This window comes from Mobula birostris, chromosome 16, assembly GCF_030028105.1.
Source record: "Mobula birostris isolate sMobBir1 chromosome 16, sMobBir1.hap1, whole genome shotgun sequence".
Classification (NCBI taxonomy): Eukaryota; Metazoa; Chordata; class Chondrichthyes; order Myliobatiformes; family Myliobatidae; genus Mobula; species Mobula birostris.
This window is the reverse complement of record NC_092385.1, coordinates 58,797,035-58,824,192: the sequence shown is the minus strand read 5'-3', so window position 1 is coordinate 58,824,192 and position 27,158 is coordinate 58,797,035. Positions and strand designations below refer to the sequence as shown.

Below are 27,158 nucleotides of genomic sequence, written 5' to 3'. Positions count from 1 at the left end.
ATTAGAGAAGGCAACAAAATACATTTTGCTGAATGGTTTCTCAGCTGATAAGGGTTTGAGTAGTTATTGGGTCTTGGGACTGTGGATCAGTTGGAGGTACCTTGCCCCATGGGTAGAGTCCTGATATCCTGAGGGAGGCTGCACAGTTGGAGATCCTCTCAGCAGGCTGAGCCAGGGAAAATCCATCAACACAAAAGTTCCTGGCGATGTTTAATAATTAGGGTAGTGGTACAACACTGTATTTAAATTAAACACCAACTCTTTCATCATGTGATCTGATGTGGTGATATTACCATGTGTACTTAAGCCATAGTTGCCTATGGAGCAGGACGTCCCACTGCATATTTCCATCTTGTATGTGTGCTGTTGTTGGGGTGTTCCTCAATAAACCATGTCTCTTTGGTATACTCCAGGGAGGAACTCCAAGGCACATATGGCCAAATCCTGCACACTAGTTATCAAAGTGCTATTTAGAAATGACTACTGGAATTTTATATCCCACTTTCCATTACCTTGATGTCCAACTGCTGTGCACAGCAAGCCTGCCACATTCCCTACAAGAGTGAAAACAAAAGTATTGTATTTGTGTTGCACTTCAGAACCCACCTTGCCCATGAATGGTTATGTTATGAGTGTTGATGTATAAATATATCGTTATAGTTAACTGAAAAGGTCAATGCTTATCTAATGATGACTCTCCCATTTATCTAACATATATAAATTCTCTTCAACCTTAACTGGACCTTTGAAACACGGAAAAGCATCAGCTAAGAGATTTGGGCTTTTGATTCAATGCAGAAACTTTGATACAGACTTTCTATAATCACTACCTATATCCTTTATCCAGCTCAGGATACTTAGTCTTAAGAGATGATTGAAAGTATAAGTGGAAGAAAATAGTTGCATTGGTACATATTACTAATTTATTAATTCCTTTACCACGGTTTGATTTCTTAGGTCTATCCCATAGTTGGTTTTCCAGACTCTCTAATTGATCAGATCTCCCAACATGGAGTTCAGGAACACCAGGACAAGTTTGGAAGAACCACGTGTATCCTCCAGCAGGTGGGAATGAGCAATGAAACTGCAGGCACCACAAGTCAATGTGGAATCAGTGAACTGGTACTAAGAGAGTGATTTTTTTAACTCCTAAAATAGAGTGGATTGGGGTAAGTTTGGAGGTTAAAATTCAAAACATCTTAAACTGGAATTTAAATGCAGAAACCTGCCCACTTCAGGTTTTAATAGGAGTGAGACAGGTGACAGGTGATCAATGAATTGTCTAGTAAATACTTCAATATACCCCACTGCTTTTTCATTTAAACAGTGAGGAATACAGCAGGTGAAGATGGCTGAATCCTTGAGTTAAATATCTTTCCAGGCCCAATACGTTACTCAATAACCAGCCCCCAGCATGCCCATCCCACCAGTCCCAAGCAGCATCTTTACCCAGCCTTGCTGTCCTCTGCTCCCTATCATGGATACTGGATCCAGGTAGGTTGTACTCCAATCCATCCTATTCATAGCTCCATGCCAATTCTGCATCTGGCACCCAACTGGCCAGCTGTGTGAAGGTGTATATGCAGATGTATTTTACCTTCTCTGCCTTCTTTGTTCCACAGATTGGCAGTTTCCAGCGTTGCCATGTGGTCAGTGTTACACAGAACATAAGATAGTACAACAGCAGGACCAGGCTCCTCAGTCTATGATGCTGTGCCAAACTCATTAAGCTAATGTGATGGTCCTTATCCCTCCATTCCCTGCACATTCAGATGCCTAAGAGCCTCGTTAACCACTACCCCTCCATCATATCTAAATCTAAGCACCCACTACTCTCTGTGTAATTGAAAACTTGCCCCGCACATGTTTTGAACTTAATCCTCTCTCACCTGAAATATATGCTCTCTGGTATTAAACATTTCCACCCTGGGAAAAAGATACTGTTGTCTATTCCATGCCTCTTGTAATTCTATCATTTTCATTCAGATCCAACACTGAAGAAGACAACCCTAGTTTGTTTAACCCCTCTTCATGGCACATGTCCTCTAATTCAGTCAGCTTCCAGGTAAACTTCTTCTGCACCCTCTCCAAAGCCTTTACATTGTACCCATAATGCACCACCCAGAATTGAATGCATTACTCTAGATGTGCTGTAATGAGAGTTTTATACAGCCAACATAACTCCCTGAATCATAAGCTCAGTGCTTTGACTGATAAAGGCGGGCATGCCACCACTTTACCACTCTATCAACTTGTTTGGCCACTTTCAGACAGCAATGGGCATAAACCCCACATTAACACTATTGAGGATACTACTCTGTAACTTCCTCTTACATTTGATCTCAAAGTGCAACCACTCACGCTTACCTCCTATTCCTAATAAAGTGACCTCTGAGTGTATTTCTGTATGTTCATGGTCTTCTGCTGTAGCTCATCCACTTCAAGATTCGACATGCTGTGCGTTCAGAGATGCTCTTCTGCACACAACTGCTATAACACATGGTTATTTGAGTTACTGTTGCCTTCCTGTCAGCTTGAACCAGTCTGGCCATTCTCCTCTGACCTCTCTCATTAACAAGACATTTGTGCCCACAGAACTGGCCACTCACTGTATGTTTTATTGTTTTGCACAATTCTCTGTAAACTCAAGAGACTGTTATGTGTGAAAACCCTAGATCAGTAGTGTCTGAGATACTCAAACCACAATCATCCCACAGTCGAAGTCACTTAGATCATATTTCTTCCCCATTCTGATATTTGGTCTGAACAACAACTGAACCTCTTGGCCATGTCTGCATGCTTTCACACATTGAGTTGCTGCCACATGATTGGCTGATTAGATATTTGCTTTAACGAGCAGGTGAACATAATAAAGTGGCCACTGAGTGTAAACCCCATTGTAGGCTTTGGCAACTTTTTATACTTCCCACAATGCCACCAATCTTTGTCATCTGTAGACTTAGTAACCCACCATCCATGTTTCATCCATGTCCATATATGTCAAACTGTACAGGTCCCAGTACAGACCTGAGGGTCACATTTGCAAACACTCACGAGTAAAGTCATACCATTCATAAATGTGGACATTGCATTTACTGATTCTCTGATATGTGTATTTTTTTATTTAGAGATACAGTGTAGAACAGGCCCTTCCAGTCCACTAAGCCACACTGTCCATCAACCCTTGATTTAACCCCAGCCTAATCACAGGAAAATTTACAGTGACCAATTAACCTACTAACCAGTACGTCTTTGGACTGTGGGACGAAACCAGAACACCCGGGGCAAGCTCACGTGCACATGAAAAGAACGTACAGGTGACATGAGAATTGAGCTCCGAACTCTGACGCTCTGAGATGGGATAGTGTCACACTGACCACTATGCTACTATGGCAACCAAGTGCACATCTGATGATGTTAGTTGTCCAGCAATGCACATTTCTGCCCACACCATCATAAACTGGCTCTCAATGTTCCTGACCATATCTGTTGTGGAACAGTCTCAGGAGAATAATATGTTCTTGGTTAACTTGCAAATTAAGGAGACAGTTTGCCAACATTAGATGACTTAACAAAGCGATCGCAGCATGAACAGTAGACTGCTTACACACTTCCACATGTCCACAGAATCTAGGTGTATTTTTTGTTGTATGTAGCTGCTGAACTCTGTTTTAATGGATGTCCTTGTGGTGACATCCTTGGCAGCGCTCCACATCCAGAGGCATCAGGAAAAAAAGGATGGATTAAGGGAAGGTTGAAAACCTTGGGTCAAGGGCACAGACATTTTTATTTACAAAGTCTACATTGGGAGTTGAATCATACCTCTCTGAAGAGCAATGTCTTTGTAGATTCAGTTCTGATTGAGGAAGTGAGGGTTGTGAGGACCAGGCTGCAAGTGTCGGCACACATTCTAGCACCAATGTAGCGTCCCCACAATGCTCGGCAGAGCGACACAGAACACAACAAGCAACAACATCAAACAAACCCCGTTTGTCCCTCCCACTCACCAATCCAGCACGTACAGTCACCCAACCCCAAGACAGGCCATCTTCTTTGTCCTCTCAGGACTCGTGCATTCGCAGCCATTGGGCTCCGACTTCCTCAGTGGAATTGCAGAGATTACAGACCCAGGCTCTAGTCATCAGGCCACAACTGGACTTATGATCAGGCTTCGATCCAGACCTCCGATCGACCTTCGGGCTTCGATCTGGACCTCTGATGAGCTATCTGGATTTGGTCTGGATTACCTTTTATCACGTCCTCATACTTGGTCCTTGGCCATCTCTAACTAATCCATTCAAGTGTCATTTAAACAGTCCTTAAAGGCTTTCAGTGATGTGGCTTCATCCAGTCTCTCAAGCAATGCATTCTAGGCACTGGTCACACTCTGGGTGAAGGAGGTCACCCTGCTATCCCTTCTACCATCTTACTCTCTGGTTTTATTTATCTCCAATATAGGGAAAAGTTTCCTACCTTTCCTGCAGTGTGGACTTGGGATTGAATAGATTACACCATGCCTAATACAGTGCAATTTAATTAAACTATCTCTCTTTTATTTCAGCGGCAAACTATTGAACTGATTCCCGTGACCAAAGTGCTCTTCCAATGGAAAGGTCAGGAGCACAGTTACTTTGTGTACGGCACAGAAGACAATGTCTACGCTCCAGACTATCCCGGCAAGTGCCGCTGCAACATTCTCTGATCCCTTCCCTTCAGTGCCTTTCGACGGACAGTCACCTGTCTGACTCAGCTCACTCGGAGCATGGAGATAGGTGAGGATGTTCAATGGCGTTACTTCGAAGAATAAGAGATGAACTGCTGTGTTTCAGCACCACGTTCATTCCTCTCCATTAACACTAGCAGAAGAATTCCTCAGACATCCCACTGACGTGTAAGGTTTGGGTAATATGACTGCATCCTTCCCCTGCAAAATAACTGCTGCCTTTCACCATCTTTTGTCACAACTGGACTATTTTGAGAGGCTTCACAAAAATGTGTATTTAGATTTTCAAAAGCTCTCCAGAACATACAGTTTCACTTTCCACATTTAAAATCTATTGGAAAAAGTTCAGCGCTGCCAAATCTGATTGCTGCAACTATACAAATTAACAAAGCCACTAGACCAGTTATTTGACTTCATCACTCGCCATTGAAGTGTTCCTATTGGCCTAGAGAGGCAAGGGATGAATCAGTGTTTCACACATTTGTTCATAAACCAGTACCTCACTGCTTCCCTGCTCCTCTACTCCACCCTTACATCTCAGTGTGTTCACACCTGAACTCAGCTCTGGCCAGCACCAGCCTCTGGCTGTGATTTTCTTTTTTGAATGTGTGTTTGATCCGAGTGTTGGTGGTAGGGCTGCTAATTATTACCCATCCCTCAGTGCACTTGTGGAGATGATGCCAAGCGTTGCCAAACAGTGAACTGACAGGGCTGGTCTTCCTTTGCTGTTAATCATGCACAGTTGGATTCTACAGTAGAAAATTGGACGGATAGTCAATATTTAGCTACTGGTACCCTTCAGAAGCCTGAAAATCTCCGGCAAGACTCGGAATGATGGCCCGGGACACTTATGTGAAGGAACATCACTCAATGCGTGATCTGCTGGAGCAACTCAGCAGCTCGAGCAGCATTGATGGGAGGAGAGGAATTGTCAATGTTTTGGGTCAAACCCCTGCATCAGGGTCCAAAACACTGATGATTCTTTTCCTTCCACAGATGCTGCTCGAACCCACCCCAGGTTTTTCTAACAGATGACCCCACCCCATTGTAAGCAGGCTCTCTCAACCATTACCACAGGCAAACCAGCTGACACCTACCTGAAGGATAACACAAAAAAAAAAGTGGTAGCGAAACTGCGCCTCCATATTAAAAACCTCAGAAGGGCATCAACTGATGTATGGTAGTCAAGGCCTGACATGTGACTGACTCCATCAGCAGCCAGGTTTCCAGGGAAACCATTAACCAGGGTTCATGAGCTGAAACGTTTTGTGATAGCAACCAGCATCCAGGTGTGGCTGTGTTGAGAAGCCCAGCGGTTTACAGGAGAATGCTGTCTGACAAGTACCAGAGGAATAATACTGTTTGCAAAATCAGGTCTCGTTCTGAACCAGCACGGTCAAATGAAAAGGGGGTGAGGAAGAAAAAAGACAATTCACATATTATTGAAACCATTTTTAACATACACAAACATATAAACAATGTATATATGTATTTGTATAGGGTAAAAATATGTAGATATTATACACACTATATGTCAGAATAAAGCTATAAATGTGTTATATCTGTAATAAAGTAAAGTAACAATCCATTTGAAAACTCAAAGCAATAATATGGAGAAATGTAAATACTTTACTATAATAAAATGTGCATTTTTTGTATAAAATGGAATCCCTGTCCACGGCTATAGTAGATGTCAGAAAGTTGTTGTCACTGTCTCCAAAATGCTCACCCACTGAGAGACCTGACACCTGAGCCCTGACCTGGTTCACTGCCTGGAATCAGCTACAGGATGGTCTCTCCTCTAATCGGCCTGCCTACATACTGTGTCAGGAATCCTTCCGAGACATACCTAATAAATTCTGCTGCATCTAAATCTTTCGCACTAAGGAGGTTCCAGTCAACATCAGAGGAGTTGAAGTCACCCATGGCATTTTTGCAGCTTCCCAAAGTCTACCTCTTGATCCTCTGTCTCTGTTGCTACTGGAAAGATGCTATTAACTTTTATGGAAAACTAAATACAGTAAGGGTAGAAAGGGTCTTGATTGTATCCCGTATGATTAACCCCCATCCTCTAAGTACTTTCACCTTAGTCTACATCCAAACTGAACTCTTCCTATTCCTTATTGTATATGATTGACCGGCAATATGCTAAAGATGGATGTCCATGCACTTCTTCATTTTGAATCTCCTTGCCTTTAGAAGGAAATACTTTCAGTGGTGCTGGTGGTAGGGCTGCTGCCACACAGCACCAGCAGCCTGATTTAAGTCTTGACCCCCGGTGCTGTCCATGTGGGGTTTCTACGCTCTCCCAATGACTGTATGGGTTTCTCCTGGGGGAGGGCTAGTATGTTAACTGACTGCTGTAAATCTCCCCTAGTGTGGGGTAAGTGGTAGAATCTGGAGAGGGACTTGATGGTAATACAGGGAGAATAAAAGATAGCATTAGTGTAAATCAGTGGTTGGCACAGATTCTGGGCGGGGGGGGGCAGACAAAAGGCTTGTTTCTGTGCTATATGTGGAATGTTTGACATTATGCTTTCCAACCAAAGATGCTGGCAAGCCACCAACAGAGTTATAGTCCATCAATTTTTATACATAAAAATTCAATTTCCAATACAATTCTATTCTATTTTCCAATATGAAAACAAAAAGAAAATGAGTTTCAGGATTGTACATGGTAACATATATGTACTTTGATAATAAATTTACTTTGAACTTTGAATTTTGATTCCAAGAATTTAAAATATTTCCATGTATAGGAATATAAATTAGTATAGCATTTAGTGTTAGGCTACCACAGCACCAGTGACGTGGGTTCAATTCCTGCTGGTGTCTGTAAGGAGTTTGTACGTTCTCCCCGTGACCACATGGGTCTCCTCCAGATGCTTTGATTCATCCCACACTCCAAAAAGACGTATGGTTAGAGTTAGTGGGTTGTGAGCATGCTATGTTGGCACCAACAACATGGCGATATTTGCAGGCTGCCCCTAGCACAATCCGCAGATTGTGTTGGTCGTTATCACAGATAATACATTTCACTGTATGTTTCCATGTACATGTGACAAACATAACTAGTCTTTAATTGATGAAATATGATTTAATAGAGATTAAATGGAATTGACATGCAGGACAAACTCAAAACAAAAGCCATGGATGAACCAGGAGATTCGCAGTCTGCTGAGAGCTAGATCTGTGGCATTCAAAAGGTGTGATCCAGAACTATGCAAGAAGTCCAGGTATGGCCTATGAAGGGCTATTTTAAGAGCGAGGAAACAATTCGATTGAAGTTAGAGATGGAATCAAATCTGGCAGGGTTTGCAGGTCATTACTTCCCACAAAGTGAAACCTAACATCACGAATGGCTGTGATGAGTTCAATGCTTTTTATACATGCTTTGATAGAAAGAATAAAACTACACCTGTATGAATTCCCACAGCCTCTCTATCTCAGAGGCCAATGTCAGAACATCTTTCAAAAGGGTACACCCTCACAAGGTGGCAGGCTCTGATAGTCTGCTTGATAGCACACTGAAAACCTGTGCCAATCAACTGGCAGGAGTGTTCAAAGACATATTCAATCACTGGCTCCTACCTGCTTCAGAAGGGTGACAATCATACCAGTGCCCAAGAAGAGCAGAATGAGCTGCCTCAATGACTTATCGTCCAGTTGCACTCACATCTGTGATGAAGTGCTTTGAGAGGTTGGTCATGGCCAGAATCAACTCCTGCCTAAGGACCTGGACCTGCTGCTATTTGCCTATTGCCACAATAGCTAGGCAATTATATTGGCTCTCCACTCAGCCTTCAATCACCTGGACAATAGCAACACCTACATCAGGCTGCTGTTTCTTGATTACAGCTCAGCATTCAACGCCATCATACTAATATACTAATCAAAAAGCTCCAAAATCTGGGCCTCGTTTCCTTCCTCTGCAAGTGGATCCTTGACTTCCTCATTGGGAGACCACAGTCAGTGCTGATTGGAAACAACGTCTCCTAAATGACAACCAACACTGGTGCACTTTAAGAATATGTACTGAGCCCACTGCTCTTCTCTCTCTACATCCATAACTGTGCAGCTAGGCACAGCTCAAACGGCATCTATAAACTTGCCAATGACAGTGGCAGTGGAGGTGAACAGGAGTGAGAAAGATCAGCTTTCTGCTGAACTGTTCTAACTAGCGTCAGTCATGTGCACTCACATGGCCATTAGTCATTACACCATGCTAAGAGAGATCAGATCTAAAGTACCATCAGTTGCGTGTGTTTCTGTTCAAAAAGCAGTGAATTTTGTCACTGATAGTTGCCAAGAAATAAACAGGAATTGTTTTGCTCACTGTGGTTTTAAGCAGTCAGCCAGAAACAGCCAGAAGTGAAAATGAAATGATTTCACTACTTCAACAAGTTGGGAATTACAATAATCTTGAACGTTACAATGAAAATGAAGATTTGGGGGATGAAGTCATCTAAAGCATTGGGTAAAGGCAGTCCATTATCTGCACTGGGTGTCCACACTGATTTTGTTCATTTACAGTCAATAAAATGAACACGGCAGATGAATTCCTTTGTCAACTATTAGGAACTAATACATAGTTTTAGAGTATGGTGGAGGTATTGATAATGTTCTAATTTGTTCTGTGTTTCATTTAAATTCATAAACTGTTACTCAGTTAAGTAATTAACCAATGTCCTTGAATGGAAAATCCTACAAAAATGGTGGATACTACTCAGTCCATCATGGGTAAAGCCCTCCTGGAGTGTTGTCACAGGAAAGCAGCATCCAGCATCAGGGATCCACACCACCCAGATCATGCTCTCTTCTTGCTGCTGCCATCAAGAAGGAGGTACACACACCACCAGGTTCAGGAACAATTATTACCCCACAACAAAAAAGTCTTGAACCAGAGGGTCATCTTCATTTGCCCCATCACTGAACTGTTCCCACAACCTATGGACTCACTTTCAAGGACTCTTCATCTCATGTTCTTGATATTTTTTTTCTTTTGTATTTGCAGTTTGTTGTCCTTTGCCCTGTTGGGTGCAGTCTGTCATTGATGGTTATTAGATTTACTGAGTATGCCAGCTAGAAACTGCATCTCAGGGTTCCATATGTGACATATACGTACTTTGATAATCAATTTATTTTGAACTTTTAACTATTTCCGTGAAGCTTCTGCTAATTGGGGTAGCTGTTTAATTGAGCCAACATGTACTGGCCCTGATGTGTCCCAATTAACTGGAATCACATATTTCTTATTGTAATTTATAGCTTTTTTATGATGTATATTGCACTGTACTGCTGCCACAAAACAACAAATTTCAAAACATATACCTGGGATATTAAACATGATTCTAATGATCCCATTGTTTTAAGGTTATACTTTTCCTTGAATTTCCATTTGCAATCTCTGATGTAAGAAACTCTTTCAGATGAGAGAGAATTCTGACTAGAGGAAGCAGCTTTACTCACCCGCAAATCTATTAATTATCTTCCTTCACAAGGAGGACAAAAGATTGAGATTAATTTGTGATAATGCATTGCAGCGGAAAGTTGGTGTGCTGTTTTGGTTATGTGTACACAATTGTAAACCAGTGAAATGATTGCTGAAAGATATAATTATCACTACCAGCTCCAAACTTCCTGAAGATCAGAATCAGAATCAGGTTTATCACTGACATACAGTATGCCATGAAATTTGTTGTTTTGTGGCAGCAGTACAGTGCAATACATAAAACATACTATAATTACAATAAGAATATTTTTTTTTAAATATCAAAGAGAAAATCTGTAGATGCTGGAAATCCAAGCAAACCACATAAAATGCTGAAGGAACTCGTCAGACCATCTATGGAAAAGAGTACAGTTGAAGTTTCGGGCTGAGACCCTTCATCAAGACCCTTGACTATACCCTCCCATAGATGCTGCCTGGCCTGATGAGCTCCTCCAGCATTTTGTGTGTGTTATTTTAAAAAAATAGATCTACCATCAGTAAGTAGTAAAAGTCTCAGTTAGAGTACTTTCAGTTCAATAACTGCCCTAAAATATCATATTTAAATATTAATTTACTGCTGCCTGGTTATAAATGGGGTGACTTTACAAAATTAATACCTTTTCTCTCCCACATTTTATTTCCATTAACTTCAGCACAGACGTGAAAAATGGAGCCAATTTGCTTTTATGTTTTACAATATTTTTCATTTCTGGCCCAACCAGCCTGTGCCGCCCAATTCCACCGATGTGATCAATTAACCTACAATCCGTACATCTTTGGAATGGGGGAGGAAGCCTGGAGGAAGCTCACATGGTCACAGAGAGAACATACAAACTCTTTGCAGACAGCAGTGTGAATTGAATCTGGGTTGCCTGACCTGCAATAATGCTCTGTCTGTCTAAGTAGACAATGGATGCACCCGGTTCCGGGGCACAGGCCTGGGCGATGAATGTGGAGATCCTGGGCTGCCCTGACATCGATCCCCCTCTCAGCCGCACGGATGTGGTCCAGAGGAATGCGAAGCAGTACATTTGGCATCAGCTTGGCTGCAGGAGCTGCCGGGAGGTGACGTGATACGTCATCCACTCCCTTAGGGGCTCCACTCCGGATTTGTGTAGGGTTTACTCCCTAGCCTTCTCTTCTCCCGGAGATACCCACAAGGCAGTGGGATCCGTAACCCTGGATAGGGGCCCATACCGGGTACTGTCAGCCAGAACCAGCTGAGCCCGGGACTCGTGTAAGGCAGGGTCGTCACGCCCTGCAGTAGTGACATATGGAGCCACTACCCACTACCCGCCTGACCTACAACAGCATTACACTAACTGTTATGCCACCATGCCACAAAGAGAAGATCTACTTGCTGTTTTCCATCTCTCTCTTTATCACCCATTTTAAAGTGAAGTTCAAGAATTTGTTTAAGCGTACACCCTGTTACCAATAAGTGGGCTCTTTTTGGACACGTGCAAAACTGGGCTGACTGACCTTTCGGCTTCTGATTGCAGCTGAGACGAGGCTGGGTCGCACAGTGCTACTTATCCCATAAGATATAAGCTGTCTGAAATCTGGGTGGCTTTAAAATGGACGATGATGGCCTTAAGTTTCCAAACTCAATAAAGCAAATGGAGCTGTTTAATGCATGGTACCTTTAGAGAGGTTACAAGTGGAGGTGCAGGCTGAGGAGAGAGCAGATAGAATTATGTGGGAGTACAGGAGGTGTGGGTAGGGTAGACAGCCAGTACCTTTCCCCCAGTACTGAAATGTCCAATACTTGAGGGCATACAGTTAAGGTGAGAGTGGGAAAGTTCAATGGAGATGTGCGGAGCAAATATTTTTACACAGAAATTGCTGAATGCATGGTAGTGGAGGCAGATCAGATAGAGGCATTTAAGAGGATCTAAAATGGGCATAGGAATATGCAGAGAATGGCATGTTAATCTCATGTGGATCAAATGGGATTAAATGTCATTAATTTAATAGGTTCAACACAATATCATAGATTGAAGGACCTGTTCCTGTGCTATACTATTTTACGTTATATGTTCTAGAATAATGTAAGGAAGGGGACTAAAGTGTTAAGGCCATAACAGTCACAATATTATATGGTATCTAGGTACCAGTTGGAGTGAGGCAGTGAACAGCACATTTTGTATGGAAGCCAGTTCCAATCTTAACTGCAATATACGCAAAACAGGCGGGCCAAGTCAAGTAATTTAAAGCGAAAGTCCTCCCCATGAACTTTCTTCTCGGTAAAGTCCCATTGTTTGTCCTTTCTTTGTGTACAGCGAGTCTCAAATTGCACCGCCCAAGTCTGGAGCCTGGAGTCCTGGCATTCAGGTGCCACTTACAGACCTCAGGGTCCATGAGTGGTTTGGTGGTGCCCAGATAAATGAATGTGTGCGATGTGAGTTAATACTATTCATTTTGAAAATAAAGACCCATTTATTTATAGTTCATTAATGGTTTATTCCAGCATCGTTCAACACATTGTCACCCAACACACAATGCTGGCATCAGGCCCAGTTATGGAGTGAGTCTGGACAGCAGATGCTTCCTGCTGTTGTACCTCTACAGCTCTCTATAACGGACACTTCAGCAACCAAACCCCTTCTACTGCACCATTCTAATTGTGCTTCCATTGCAATGGCTGCCCAATGAGGCACTGAGACCTAGAAATCAGACTGTTTACCTGCATGTTTTTGTGTGCTAATCAATGGACCACTACCCTGGCAGGGTGATCCGTGCACTAATCACTATCTGAGTGAAAAAAACTTTCCACTTCCCCTGTAAATAGCCATTTCCACCATGGCAAAAAGTCTCTGGCTATCCACTCGATCTCTCTCTCTCATATCATCTTGTACACCTCTATCAAGTCACCTTTCATCCTCCTTTGCTCTGAAGAAAAAAGCCCTAGCTCATTCAATCTATCTTCATAAGACATGCCCTCTAGTCCAGTAAATCTCCACTGCACTCTCTCTAAAGCTTTCACATCCTTCCTATAATGAGACAACCAGAAATGAACTCAATATTCCAAGCATGGCCTAACATGGAGGAAATTTGTGTAACTACTAGCTCCCTACATTTTGTGACTTGCCTTTCGGATCCTCTGTACATCTGAAACACTAAAACACCGAGATGCCCAAATAGCCGCAATGTTTAATATCATGCAGCGGTCTGGACCAAATGATATAATATTTTACAGCACTAGAGCATGCTTCTTCATGGGTGAAGTGGTTCCTAGCATTGAGAATCCACTTCAGCTGCAGCCCATTTAAATATTCCACTCTCAGATGGGTCCCCACACATCAATCAAGATGCAGGTCCCATTTTTAATTGCAACCCTTGCCTCCAATCTCATACCCACCTTCTCCCATTCAAACCCCCTCATCACAATGATGCAATTTTCAGAATCAGAATCAGGTTTATTATCATCTGCATGTGACGTGAAATTTGTTAACTTAACAGTAGCAGTTCAATGCAACACAGAATCTAGCAGAGAGAAAAATAATAATAATAAATAAATGAGTAAATCAATTATATATATTGAATAGATTTTAAAAACATGCAAAAACAGACATACTGTATATTAAAAAAAAGTGAGGTAGTGTCCAGAGCTTCAATGTCCATTTAGGAATCGGATGGCTGAGGGGAAGAAGCTGTTTCTGAATCGCTGAGTGTGCCTTCAGGCTTCTGTATCTCCTGCCTGATGGTAACAGTGAGAAGAGGGCCTGCCCTGGGTGCTGGAGGTCCTTAATAATGGATGCTGCCTTTCTGAGACACCACTCCCTGAAGATACTTATACTTCATACTTTATTGTCGCCAAACAATTGATACTAGAACGTACAATCATCACAGTGATATTTGATTCTGCACTTCCCACTCCCTGGGAAAATGTCCTGGGTACTTTGTAGGCTAGTGCCCAAGATAGAGCTGATTAGGTTTACAACCTTCTGCAGCTTCTTTCGGTCCTGTGCAGTAGCCCCTCCATACCAGACAGTGATGCAGCCTGTCAGAATGCTCTCCACGGTACAACTATAGAAGTTTTTGAGTGTATTTGTTGACATGCCAAATCTCTTAAAACGCCTAATTAAGTATAGTCACCGTTTTGCCTTCTTTATAACTACATCAATATGTTGGAACCAGGTTAGATCCTCAGAGATCTTGACACCCAGGAACTTGAAACTGCTCACTCTCTCCACTTCTAATACCTCTATGAGGATTGGTATGTGTTCCTTCATCTTACTGTTCCTGAAGTCCACAATCAGCTCTTTCATCTTACTGACATTGAGTGCCAGGTTGTTGCTGCGGCACCACTCCACTAGTTGGCATATCTCACTCCTGTACGCCCTCTCGTCACCACCTGAGATTCTACCAACAATGGTTGTATCGTCACCAGATTTATAGATGGTATTTGAGCTATGCCTAGCCACACAGTCATGTGTATATAGAGAGTAGAGCAGTGGGCTAAGCACACACCCCTGAGGTGTGCCAGTGTTGATTGTCGGCGAGGAGGATATGGTATCACCAATCCACACAGATTGTGGTCTTCTGGTTAGGAAGTCGAGGATCCAATTGCAGAGAGAGGTACAGAGGCCCAGTTTCTGCAACTTCTCAATCAGGATTGTGGGAATGATGGTATTAAATGCTGAGCTATGGTCGATGAACAGCATCCTGACATTGGTGATTATGTTGTCCAGGTGGTCTAAAGCCATGTGGAGAGGCATTAAGATTGTATCTGCCATTGACCTATTGTGGTAATAGGCAAATTGCAATGGGTCCAGGTCCTTGCCGAGACAAGAATTCGGTCTAGTCATGACCAACCTCTCAAAGCATTTCATCACTGTAAGTGTGAATGTTACCAGGCAATTGTCATTAAGGCAGCCCACAACATTCTTCTTGGGCACTGGTATAATTGTTGCCTTTTTGAAGCAAGTTGGTACTTCTGCCTGTGGCAGTGAGGGTTGAAAATGTCCTCGAATACTCCCGTTGGTTGGTTGGTACAGGTTTTCAGAGCCTTACCAGATACTCCATCGGGACCTTCTGCCTTATCAGGGTTCACTCTCTTTAAAGACAGCCTAACATCAGCCTCTGAGACAGAGATCTCAGGGTCATCAGGTGCAGCAGGGATCCTCACAGCTATAGGTGTATCCTCCCTTTCAAAGTGGGCATAGAAGGCGTTGAGTTCATCTGGTAGTGAATCATCACCACCATACATGCTATTGGGTTTCGCTTTGCAGGAAGTAATGTCTTGCGGACCCTGCCAGAGTTGCTGTGCATCTAATGTCGCCTCCAACCTCGTTCGAAATTTTCTCTTCGCCCTTGAAATAGCCCTCCACAAATCATACCTGGTTTTCTGGTACAGACCTGGGTCGCCAGACTTGAATGCCACAGATCTAGCCTTCAGCAGAAATGTACCTCCTGGTTCATCCACGACTTTTGATTTGGGAATGTACAGTAAGCCTTTGTGGGCACACACTCATCCACACAGGTTCTAATGAAGTCGGCAACAACTGCAGCATACTCATCCAGGTTCCCCCCATTCATAGGGAGAACGTACAAACTCCTTACAGGCAGTGGTGGGAAAGGAACCGGGGTCACATGTACTGTAAAGCATTATGCTAACCACTATGCTATCATGCCACCCCAATAACCCCCTGTAATCTATGATTACCTTATTTACCATCAAGGACAGCTCCTAATTTTGTGTCATCTGCAAATTTATAATCCTTGCCATTCACATTGATATCATTTATAGAAATAATGGGTCCCAACACTAACCACTATGGCACACCACTAGTCACGGGCCTCCATTCCAAGAAACAACCTTCAACTACCACCCTCTGCTTCCTACCTTCAAGCCAATTTTGAATCCAGCTAACTAGTTTTGCCTAGATTGCATGGGACCTAATTTTTCAGAAAGGCCTACCGTGCACTTTTACTGAGGCAGTCACACCCAGAGCACAGGCTTCAGATGGGTGACCATGAGGAGAGAGAATAAGCAGCTAGTGCAGGGCTCCCCACTTGCCACTCCCCTCAGCAACAAGTATATCCCTTTGGATACTGTCAGGGGGGTTGACCTATCAGGGCATAGCGGCAACAGCCAAGCCAGTGGCACTGTGGCCAGCTCTGAAGCTCAGCAGGGAAGGGTAGAGTGACAGTGACAGGAGACTTGAATGATGGACAGGAGATCCTGTGGCCAGAAAAGAGATGCCAGGATGGTGTGTTGCCTCCCAGATGCTGTGGTCAACGATGTCTCAGTGTGGCTGAAGAAGCTAAAGAGGGAAGGTGAGCAGCCAGAGGTCGTGGTGTACATTGGCAGCAATGACATAGGCAGAAAGGAGGAAGAGGTCCTACGCAGTGAGTATCGGGAGATAGGGAAGAGGAAGGTTGCAATCTCTGGATTACTCCCAATGACATATGTTAGATAGGACAGGAATAGGATGATAGTACAGATGAATATATGGCTGAGGAACTGGTGCATCTGGCGGTTTCAGATTTTTGAATCATTGGGATTTCTTCTGGGGAAGGTATGACCTGTACAAAAATGATGTGCTACACCTGAACCTGAGGGAAACCAATATCCTTGCAAGCAGGTTTGCTAGAGCTGTTGGAGAGGATTTAAAATAATTTGGCAGGGGGGTGGGAATTGCAGTGATAGGCTGAAGATGGGGCAGTCAAAATAAAAATTGATGCAGTGTTTAGTGAGACAATGAGGAAGGACAGGCAGATGATAGGGTAAAAGTGCAGTGAATGAGATGAGTCGAAATGGAACAAGGTGGCAAAATCGAAAAAGGTGATGAATAAGGGACTGGAGGTGTTATATTTGAATGGGTTGCAGTATGTGGAATAAGGTAGATAATCTTGTTGTGCAATTAGCGATTGGCAGGTATGACGTTGTAGACATCACTGAATTGTGGCTGAAAAAAGATCATAGTTGGAAACTTAACATCCAAGAATACACATTATATTGAAAGGACAGGCAGGTGGGCAGAGGAGGTGAGGTGGCTCTGTTGTTAAAAAATGAAATCAAATTAGAAAGAGGTGACATAGAATTGGAAGATGTAAAAACCTTCTGGGTAGAATTAAAAACCCGCAAGGGTAAAAAGACCCTGATGGGAGCACTATGCAGGACTTCAAACAGTAGCCAATATATGAGATGTAAATTACAACAGGAGGAAGAAAAGGCATGTAAAAAATAGCAATGTTACAAAATTCATAGGGGATTTCTATATGCAAGAAGATTGGGAAAATCAGGTTGGTGCTGGATCCCAAGAGAGGGAGTTTGTAGAATGCCAACAAGATGGCTTTTTAGAGCAGCTAGTGGTTGAGCCCACTAGAGGAAAGACAATTCTGGATGGGGTGTTATGCAATGAACCAGATTTGATTAGGGAGCTTAAGGTAAAGGAACCCTTAGGAGACAGTGATCATAACATGATAGAATTCACTCTGCAGTTTGAGAAGGAGATAAAGCCAGATGTATTAGAATTACAGTGGAGTAAGGGGAATTACAGAGTCATGAGAAAGAAGCTGGCCAAAGTTGATTGGAAGGGAACACTAGCAGAACAGCAATGGCTGGTGTTTCTGGGACAATTCAGAAAGCACAGGATAGATACATCCCAGGGAAGAAGTAGTATTTTAAAGCGTTGATGAGGCAAACATGACTGATATGGGAAGTCAAAGACAGCATAAAGGGGAAAAGAGAAGGCATATAATATTGTACAAAATAGTGGGAAGTTAGAGGATTTGGAACCTTTTAAAAACCAACAGAAGGCAACTATAAAAACATTAAAGAGAGAAAAGATGAAACATTAGATTAGATTTGATTAGATTAGATTCAACTTTATTGTCATTGTGCCGAGTACAGATACAAAGCCAATAAAATGCAGTTAGCATCTAACCAGAAATGCAAAGAATAGTGTTATTTACAAAATAACTGCAAATAAAAAGTAAGTGCTACAGCACACAAATATAAAAGTACTGAGACAGTACAATATGGGTGCTGTGATGTGAGGTTCAGCAGGGTCACAGCCTCAGGGAAGAAGCTCTTTCTGTGCCTGCTGCTGCGGGAGCGGAGGCTCCTGTAGCGCCTACTGGATGGGAGGAGAGTAAGAAGTCCATGATTAGAGTGAGATGCATCCTTGATAATGCTTTTCGCCCTGCCCAGGCAGCGTTTATGGTAGATGTTCACAATGGTGGGCAATTGGGTGCCAATAATCTGCTGGGCAGTTTTCACCACATGCTGGAGTGCTTTGCAGTCCGATATGGGACAATTGCCATACCACACTGAGATGCAGTTGATGAGTATGCTCTCAATGGTACAGCAGTAAAAATCCGTCAGTATCCTGGGACAGAGGTGAGCTTTCTTGATGCTCCGCAGGAAATAAAGGTGCTATTGCGCCTTTTTGATCAGGATGGAGGAGTTCAGGGACCAGGTAAGATCCTTGGAAATGTGGACACCAAGAAATTTGAAGCTTGGTACAGGCTCCACTACAGCTTCGTTGACGTAGATGGGGATGTGAGTGTGGCTCCTAGCATGCCTGAAGTCTACAATGATCTCCTTGGTCTTCTGAGTGTTAAGGGCCAGGTTGTTGCCGGCACACCACGTGGCCAGGTGCTGGACCTCATCCCTGTAGACCGTCTCGTCATCCCCTCTGATCAGACCAACCACCGTGGTGTCATCTGCGAACTTGATTATGGAGTTAGAACCATATACAGGGACGCAGTCATAGGTGAAAAGGGAGTACAGAAGAGGGCTCAGCACACAGCCTTAAGGCACGCCGGTGTTCAGGGTGAGAGTGGAGGAGGAGAGGTTGTCTAACTTAACTGTTTGGGGTCTGTTAGTCAGAAAGTCCAAGGTCCAATTGCAGATATGAAGGTAAGCCAACCAATAATATAAAAAAGGATATCAAAAGATTTTCTTCAGATACTTGAAGAGTAAAAGAGAGGAGAGAGAGTGGATATTGGACCGCTGGAAAATGATGCTCGAGAAGTAGCAATAGGGGACAAAGAAATGGTGGACAAACTTAAGTACTGTGGAAGACACCACCGGTATATCAGAAATTTGAGTGTTAAGGTAGTGAGTGTAATTGTTCTTGCTAAGGAGAAGGTGCTTGGGAAGCTGAAAGGTCTGAAGATAAATAGGTCACCTGGACCAGATGGACTACTTCCCAGGGTTCCAAAAGAGATAGCTGAAGAACTTGTGAGGGCACTGGTAATGATCTTTCAAGAATCACTAAATTCTGGAAAGGTTCTAGAGGACTGGAAAATTTAAAATGTCACTCCACTCTTTAAGAAGGGAGGGAGGCAGAAGAAAGGAAATTAAAGGTCATTTAGCCTGACTTCAGTGGTTGGGAAAATGCTCGAGTCTATTTTTAAGGATGTGATTTTGGGGTACTTGGACGCACATGATTAAGGGGAAATTTTGCCTGAAAATTTTGTTAGAATTCTTTGAAGAACTAACAGGTGGGATAGACAAAGGAAAGTCAATAGGTGTTACTTACTGGAACTTTCAGAAGGCCTTTGACAAGGTGCCACATGTGAGGCTGCTTAACAAGATATGAGCCCATGACATTACAGGAAAGATACTAGCATGGATAGAAGATTGGCTGTCTGGCAGGAGGCAAAGAGTGGGAATAAAGGGGTTAGTTTCTAGTTTGCTGGTCCCATTCCACTGTTGGGGTGTGTGTGTTGAAACCGCTTCTTTTCACAGTACATGTCAACGATTTGGATAATGGTATTGATTGCTTTGTGACCAAGTTTGCAAACAATACAAAGATAGGTGGAGGGGCAGGTAGCATTCCAGAAACAGGGTGTCTGCAGAAGGACTCTGACAGATTGGGAGAATAGGCAAAATGGCAGACGGACTATAGTATAGGGAAATGTATGGTCATGTACATTGATAGAAGAAATAAAAGTGTAGATTATTTTCTAAACAGAAGAAAATTCAAAAATCAGAGGTGCAAAGGGTCTTGGGATTCCTTGTGCAGGATTCCTTAAATGTTAACTTGCAGATTGATTCAGTGGTAAGGAAGACAAATGCAATGTTAGCATTCGTCTTAAAAGGACTGAAATATAAGAGCAAGGATGTAATGCTGAGGCTTTATAAGACATTGGTCAGAACGTAACTGGAGTATTGTGAGCAGTTTTGGGGGCCTTATCTAAGAAAAGATGTGTTAGAATTGAAGAGGTTCCAGAAGCTGGCATGTAGAAGAATTGGGGGGGGGGGGGGAACCTCACTGATACTTATCGAGTATTGAAAGGGCTAGATAGAGTGGATGTGGAGAAGATGTTTCCAATAGAGGACAAGTCTAAGAGTCAGATTTTTGTTCCCTTTACCTGAGTGAAGGACTAGAGTGCACAGCCTTAGAATAAAAGGACATCCATTTAGACAGATATGAGGAGGAATTTCTTTAGCCAGAGACTGTTGAATTTGTGGAATTCATTGTCAAGGATAGCTGTGGAGGCCAAGTCATTGAGTATTTTGAACGCTGAGCTTGACAGATTCTCTGTTGGGCATGGTGTTAAAGGTTATACTTATACTTTATACTTTGTTGTTGCCAAACAATTGGTACTAGAACGTACGGTCTAGTTATGGGGAAAAAGCAGGAGAATGGGTTTGAGAGGGATAATAAATCAGCCGTGATGGAACGGCTGAGCAGACTCGATGGGCCAAGTGGCCTAATTCTGCTCTTAGGTCTTATAGTCTTATGCAGGACCATGTCAAAAACTTACTAAAGTTGAAATAGACAACATTCACTACCCTACCCTCATCTACCTTTTTGGTTACTTCTTCAAAAATCTCCAAAGGATTTGTCAAAGCAAGACTTCTCATACACAAAGATCTCTGGATGCTCCTAATCAGACTCTGTCTTTCCAAGTGATGGTAGATCCTGTCTCTCAGAATGCCCTCCATTAACTTCCCCAATACTGATGTCAGGCTGACTGGCCTGAGGTTCCCTGGCTTGTCCTTGCTACCTTTCTTAAACAAAAGAACAACATGATCCACAGCACTCTTCAGGAACTCAGTTAGTGACCAACAATGAAGCAAGAGCTTCTGCAATTTCCTCTCTAGCCTACTACGAAATTCGAGGATGCACTCTGTCAGGCCCTGAGTACTGACCCACCTTATCCACTAGACTATGATGCATCTGTGCTGGATGTTTTCTAATGGTAAACTCAAATTGCTGCCTCGCATAAGCAGCCGACAGAATCAAAGACCTACCTCACATGATTATGCTCTCTTCTCCCCTCTACATCAGGCAGGAGGTACAAAAGCTTGAGAACTCATGCCATCAAGTTCAAGCACAACTTCCACTCTGCTATCAAACTCTTTAATATGTCATTGAAGGCAGAGGTAGATAGGTTCTTGATTAGCCAGGGCATCAAAGGGTATGGGGTGAAAGCAGGGGAGTGGGGATGACTGGAAGAATTGGATCAGCCCATGATTGAATGGTGGAGCAGACTCGATGGGCCGAGTGGCCTACTTCTGCTCCTATATCTTATGGTCTTATAAAAAATCAGCTCATTATCTTCCAGTCTACCTCATCATGGCCATTACATTTTATTTGTCCATCTGCACATTTCTCTTCAACTATAACACTAAATTCTGCATTCTTCTTTTCCTTGTTACTACCTCAGTGTATCTCTGTATGGAGCGATATGTCTGGGTGGCATTCACACAAAAGTTTTTCACTGCTTCTTGGCACACGTGACAATAATAAACTAATACTGATACCAGTACAAAGTTGTGTCATCTCAGAGAGCAATACAGGTGATTGATCAGATGATCACCTCTTGCTCTTACGTCTTATTTCCCTATATTCTTTTAACACTAATCTTAAGACATAGCAGCAGAATTAGACCATACAGCACATCAAGTCTGCTCTGCCATTCTATCATGGCTGACTATTATCCCTCTCAACCTCTTTCTCCTGCCTTCTCCCCATAACCTTTGATGCCCTTACTAATCCCGAACCTATCAACTTTCACTTTAAATATAACAATGTGGCACAGATTCACAACCCTCTGGCTAACATCAGTAGCTCCTCCAGCTTCCAAAACAAGATGTATGGTCTAAGAGCAATTCAACATAACCGGATACATTGAAGCTTCACATAGGACAAAGAACACTCCCTGTGGATTCAGCCAAGTGTCACAGTATTGAAAAATTCCCTGTAATTTCCTTCCCTGGGAAAAAGTTGCTGTTGCTGGATCAAATTGGAGCCAGATCTCACTGTCTTTGACACAGCCAAGGATAATTCCAGGTCAGTGAGCAGATAGTCAGCTATAGCACAGGCTCAGCTCTGCACCAGGGTACAACATGCTCAGCAGAGTGGGAAGAGAATCAAAGGGTGCAGAAAAGATTCACAAGCCTATTACCAGGACGGGAAGGGTAGAGTTATAAGGAGAGACTGGGTAGGCTGGGACTCACCCCCCCCCCCACCGAGGGAAGAAATTGGAGGGGTGACCTTATAGAGGTTTGTAAAATCATGTGGGGCATCAGTAAGATGGACAGTCACAGTCATTTTCCCAAGGAAGCAGAGTCTAAAATTAGAGGGCAGATGTTTAAGGTGGGGGGAGGAGATTTAAAGGGGACCTGAGGGGTAGCTTTCACAACAGAGGGTGGTGAAGTACTGTATATGCAATGAACCAGAAGAGGTAGAAATGGCTAAAATTACAGTATTTAAAATATTTGGACAGGTACATGGATAGGAAAAGTTTAGAGGGACAGAACATCGAACATTACAGCACAGTACAGACTCTTTGACCCACAGTGTTGTGCTGACTTTTTATTTGCTCTAAAATCAATCTAGCTCTTTCCTCCTACATAACCCTCCATTTTTCTATCATCCATGTGCCTAAAATGTTCCTAAATGCCCCTAATGTATCTACCTCTCCACCATTCCTGGCAGGATTTCCACACACCCACCACTATCTGTGTAAAAAATTTATTTCTGACATTCCCCCTTACACGTTCCTCCAATCACCTAATATTTTGCCCCTTGTATTAGCCATTTCCCGAGTAGCAGAATGGAGACATGTCTTTACCAAAGGAGGTGTAAGGCATTCCTTCCCTCCACTAACCTGCAGGTCACCCACGAGCAAGGTGTAGCACCTTTTTAACCCCCTGATCAGGGTAACGTGAAGCCACGGGAGCAGGTGGTGGATGGTCGTATGAGCAGCTGGTGTACATTACAAGTCCTGGTCATGCGACCACTGACGCCAGGCAGACAGCCTCTAAAGAGTATTGATAATGGCTGGGGTTACCCAACTTGCAAAGACACTGCCCAGAAAAAGGCAATGGCAAACCACTTCTGTGGAAAAATTTGCCAAGAACAATCATGGTTATGGAAAGACCATGATCGCCTACATCATATGACGAGCACATAATGAATGAGTGATTAGCCATTTTTACCCTGGAAAAGGTCTCTGACTATTCACTCAATCTATGGCTGTTATCATGTGCACCTCTATCATCTCTCATTTTCCTTCTTCTCTCCTCTCATCCTCCTTCGCTCCGAAGAGAAAAGTCTGAGCTCGCTCAAATGAATATTAGGCAAATTCTGCAAAAATTGGAAAATGATAATAGGCCAAATGCGTAAAAATGGGATTAGGTACAGAGTTACCATCTGCAAACTTCTAGATGGAGCTGGAGCAGAACATGGCCTTGCAGACGTGGGTGTACAAGGAATAAAGTCAGGCTGAGGATGCAGCCTTGTGGGGCAGGTTGGTGAGAATAACCATGGCTAAGGTGTCGCTGCCTATCTTTACCGATTGCAGTCTGTTGGTCAGGAAATCAAGGATCCAGTTCCAGGTTTAGGACTTTAGACATGAGTTTGCTTGGAATTATAGTAATGAAGATGGAGCTGTAGTCAGTTAACAATAGTCTAAGATACGTGGCTTTACTGTCCAAATGCTGCAGCGATGAGTTTAGGACAAGGGTAAAGGTGTCTGCCGACCTGCTTCAGCAGTGGACTGAGGTGGTCTTAGAGGCTAGAGTTAACGCTAGACCAGCCTCTTGAAGCACTTCATGATTGTGGATATCAGAGCCACTGGGCTGTAGTTATTCAGTCAAGTTACTTGGTTTTTCTTCAGTACCAGGTTGAGAGTAACCTTCTCCAGGTAGATGGGAATCTCAGATTGAATCATGGAGAGGTTAAAAATGTTTTCAAATCCCCCTGACAGCTATGCAGGATGTAAAGAAAAGGACAGAGCCACCATCTGGGCTAATTGCTTTCTGGGTGTTCACCCTCAGGAAGACTTATGTTCACAACAGTAATTGTGGGTTCAAGTGCAGGAAGGCATAGGTTTGCAGTGAGAGGAATAAGCTATTTATTTATTTATTTACAGATATAGTATGATAACAGGCCCTTCTGGGCCAGCAAGCCTGCACCACCCTGTACAACATTGAATCAGAATGGATTTAATTTGGCTTTTTTTGATACTGATCAACAGAAAATACTTTTTCATGTCAAAGTAAAAACAAATTTCTACAAATTGGTCTAATTTTAGGACAATTATCAAACACAAAATAATTGATTGGATAATTACTCATCCACTTCAAGTCAGCATTTAGTAGATACTGCCCTGAGTCTGTGGGGATAGGTCTGTATCAGTTTTGGACGTCTAGACAATGCATTTTTCCCCCATTCTTCTTTACTAAACTGCTCAAGCTCTGTCAGGTTGCATGGGGATCATGAGTGAACAGCCCTTTTCAAGTCCAACCACAAATTCTCAATTGGATTGAGGACTGGATTCTGACTTGGCCACTCCAGGACATTAACTTTATTGTTTTTAAGCAATTCCTGTGTAGCTTTGGCTTTATGCTTGGGGTCATTGTCTTGCTGGAAAACAAATCTTCTCCCACGTAGCAGCTCGCTTGCAGACTGCATCAGGTTTTCCTCCAGGATTTCCCTGTATTTTACTGCATCCATCTTTCCCTCTACCTTCACAATCCTCCCAGGGCCTGGTGCAGAGAAGCATCCCCACAGCATGATGCAGTCACCATCATGCCTCAAGGTAGGGGTGGTGTGTTTTTGATGATGTGAGGTGTTTGACTTACGCTAAACATAGTGTTTAGTCTGATGGCCAAAAAGCTCAATTTTGACTACTTCAGATCACAGAATCTTCTTCCAGCTCACTTGAGTCTCCCACATGCCTTCTGGCAAACTCTATCTGAGATTTCATGTGAGTTTTTTTCAACAGTGGTTCTCTCTTTGCCACTCTCCCATAAGGCTGCAACTGGTGAAGCATCCGGGCAACAGCTGTTGTATGTGTAGTCTCTCCCATCTCAGTCACTGAAGCTTGTGACTCCTACAGAGTTGTTATTGCTGTCTTGGTGGCCTCCCTCAGTAGTCCCCTTCTTGCACAGTCACTCAGCTTCTAAGTTTAGTCAGCTCTAGGCAGATTTACAACTGTGATATATTCTTTCCATTTCCTGATGACTGACTTCACTGTACTCCAATGGATATTCAGTGACTTGGAAAATTTCTTGTATCCATCTCCTGACATGCTCTCAATATCCTTTTCACAGAGTTGCTTGGAGTGTTCTTTTGTCTTGATGGTGTAGTTTTTGCCAGGATACTGACTCACCAGCAGTTGGACTTTCAAGATACAGGTGTATTTTTACTACAATCAGTTGAAACACCTTGACTGCACACAGGTATTTCATATGCAATCAATTATTTTGTATTTTATATTTGAGATTAATTTAGATCACTTTGTAGAAATCTGTTTTCATTTTGACACGAAAAAGTCTTTTTCTGATGATCAGTGTCAAAAAAGCCAAATTAAATTCACTGTGATTCAACCTAGTAAAACAATAAAACATGAAAACTTCCGGAGGGGGGAGAATACTTTTTATAGGCACTATACATAGCAAGTGGTAGATAGCTGGAATGCTCTATCACAGGAGGTAGTGGAATCACATACAGTTACTACATTTTAGTGGCTTTTAGCTAGCCAGGCAAATAGGCAAGGCACAGGACACTGTCCTCATATAAACAAACTGGATTAGCTAGGTGGGTAAATCTGTTTTCATGGATATGATGGCCTGCTTTTGTAAGTTTATGACTTCAAACAATGCTGTGTTTCACAAGTTCCACTCCCAACCTTGAGTATTTGGCTTTTCAATGGACTGTATCTCCTATTCAGTATGAGCACCTAATTGACAGCTAAACTCATAATATATGAGGGGATTTTAAAATAAAAATCACTCTTGGAAAAAGTGTTCCCAGTCTGATTGAATACAAATAAGTATATTTAATGAGGTAGTCTCTATGTCTTTCATAATTTTGTGTTTTTATTAATCCCCTCATTATGTTGAATTCCAGCAAGCATAGACCCAGGCAACACAATTTTTCCTCATAGACTAATCCCCTCACCTCCAAAACGAATCCAATGAACTTCCTCTGCACTGCCTCCAAAGCCAATAGAATATCTTTTCTCAAGTAAAGAGACCAGAATTGCATGCAGTCCTCCAAGTGTGGCCTCACCAGTACTCTGTATAGTTGCAGCATAACCTCCCTCCAGCAATGGAATCCTCTGTCTAAGAATGCAGTAGAGAATACCTCATTAAATCTACCTATAAAGGTAACAGACTCAGATAGATGTTAGCATTGCAGGGAAATTACGGGTTATGTGGAAAAGGAAGGTCAAACGAGCTGACACCATGGCCAGATCAGCCATTAACTTACTGAATGGTGGAGCAGGCTCAAGGAGTCAGATGGCCTATTCCTGCTCCTATTTCTTAAGTTCTTATGATTTTGAGATATTTAGCACAACCCTGGAATTCTAACATCCCATTTCATTTGGGTGTCTTTTACCTTCTAGGTCTATTCCTGCTCCTATTTCTTACGTTGTTATAGAGTCATAGAGCAATACAGCACAGATACAGGCCTTCTGACCTAATAAGTGAATGCCAACCCCATTTTCCATCCAGCTAATCCC

The 27,158-nt window shown here is 42.8% G+C and overlaps 1 protein-coding gene across 2 annotated transcripts in view; it reads left to right on the top strand.

The window, feature by feature from the left end:
• LOC140211167 (protein SSUH2 homolog) overlaps nucleotides 1–6,386 on the top strand; it is a 76,812-nt gene extending 70,426 nt beyond the window's left edge. For both annotated transcript variants that reach the window (XM_072280713.1, XM_072280712.1), the window contains 2 exons: nucleotides 958–1,065; nucleotides 4,562–6,386. In XM_072280713.1, the coding sequence (XP_072136814.1) occupies nucleotides 958–1,065; nucleotides 4,562–4,702 (249 nt within the window). In that variant the 3' untranslated portion in view covers nucleotides 4,703–6,386. The remainder of the gene's footprint in view (nucleotides 1–957; nucleotides 1,066–4,561) is intronic.
• Nucleotides 6,387–27,158: the final 20,772 nt, after the last annotated feature.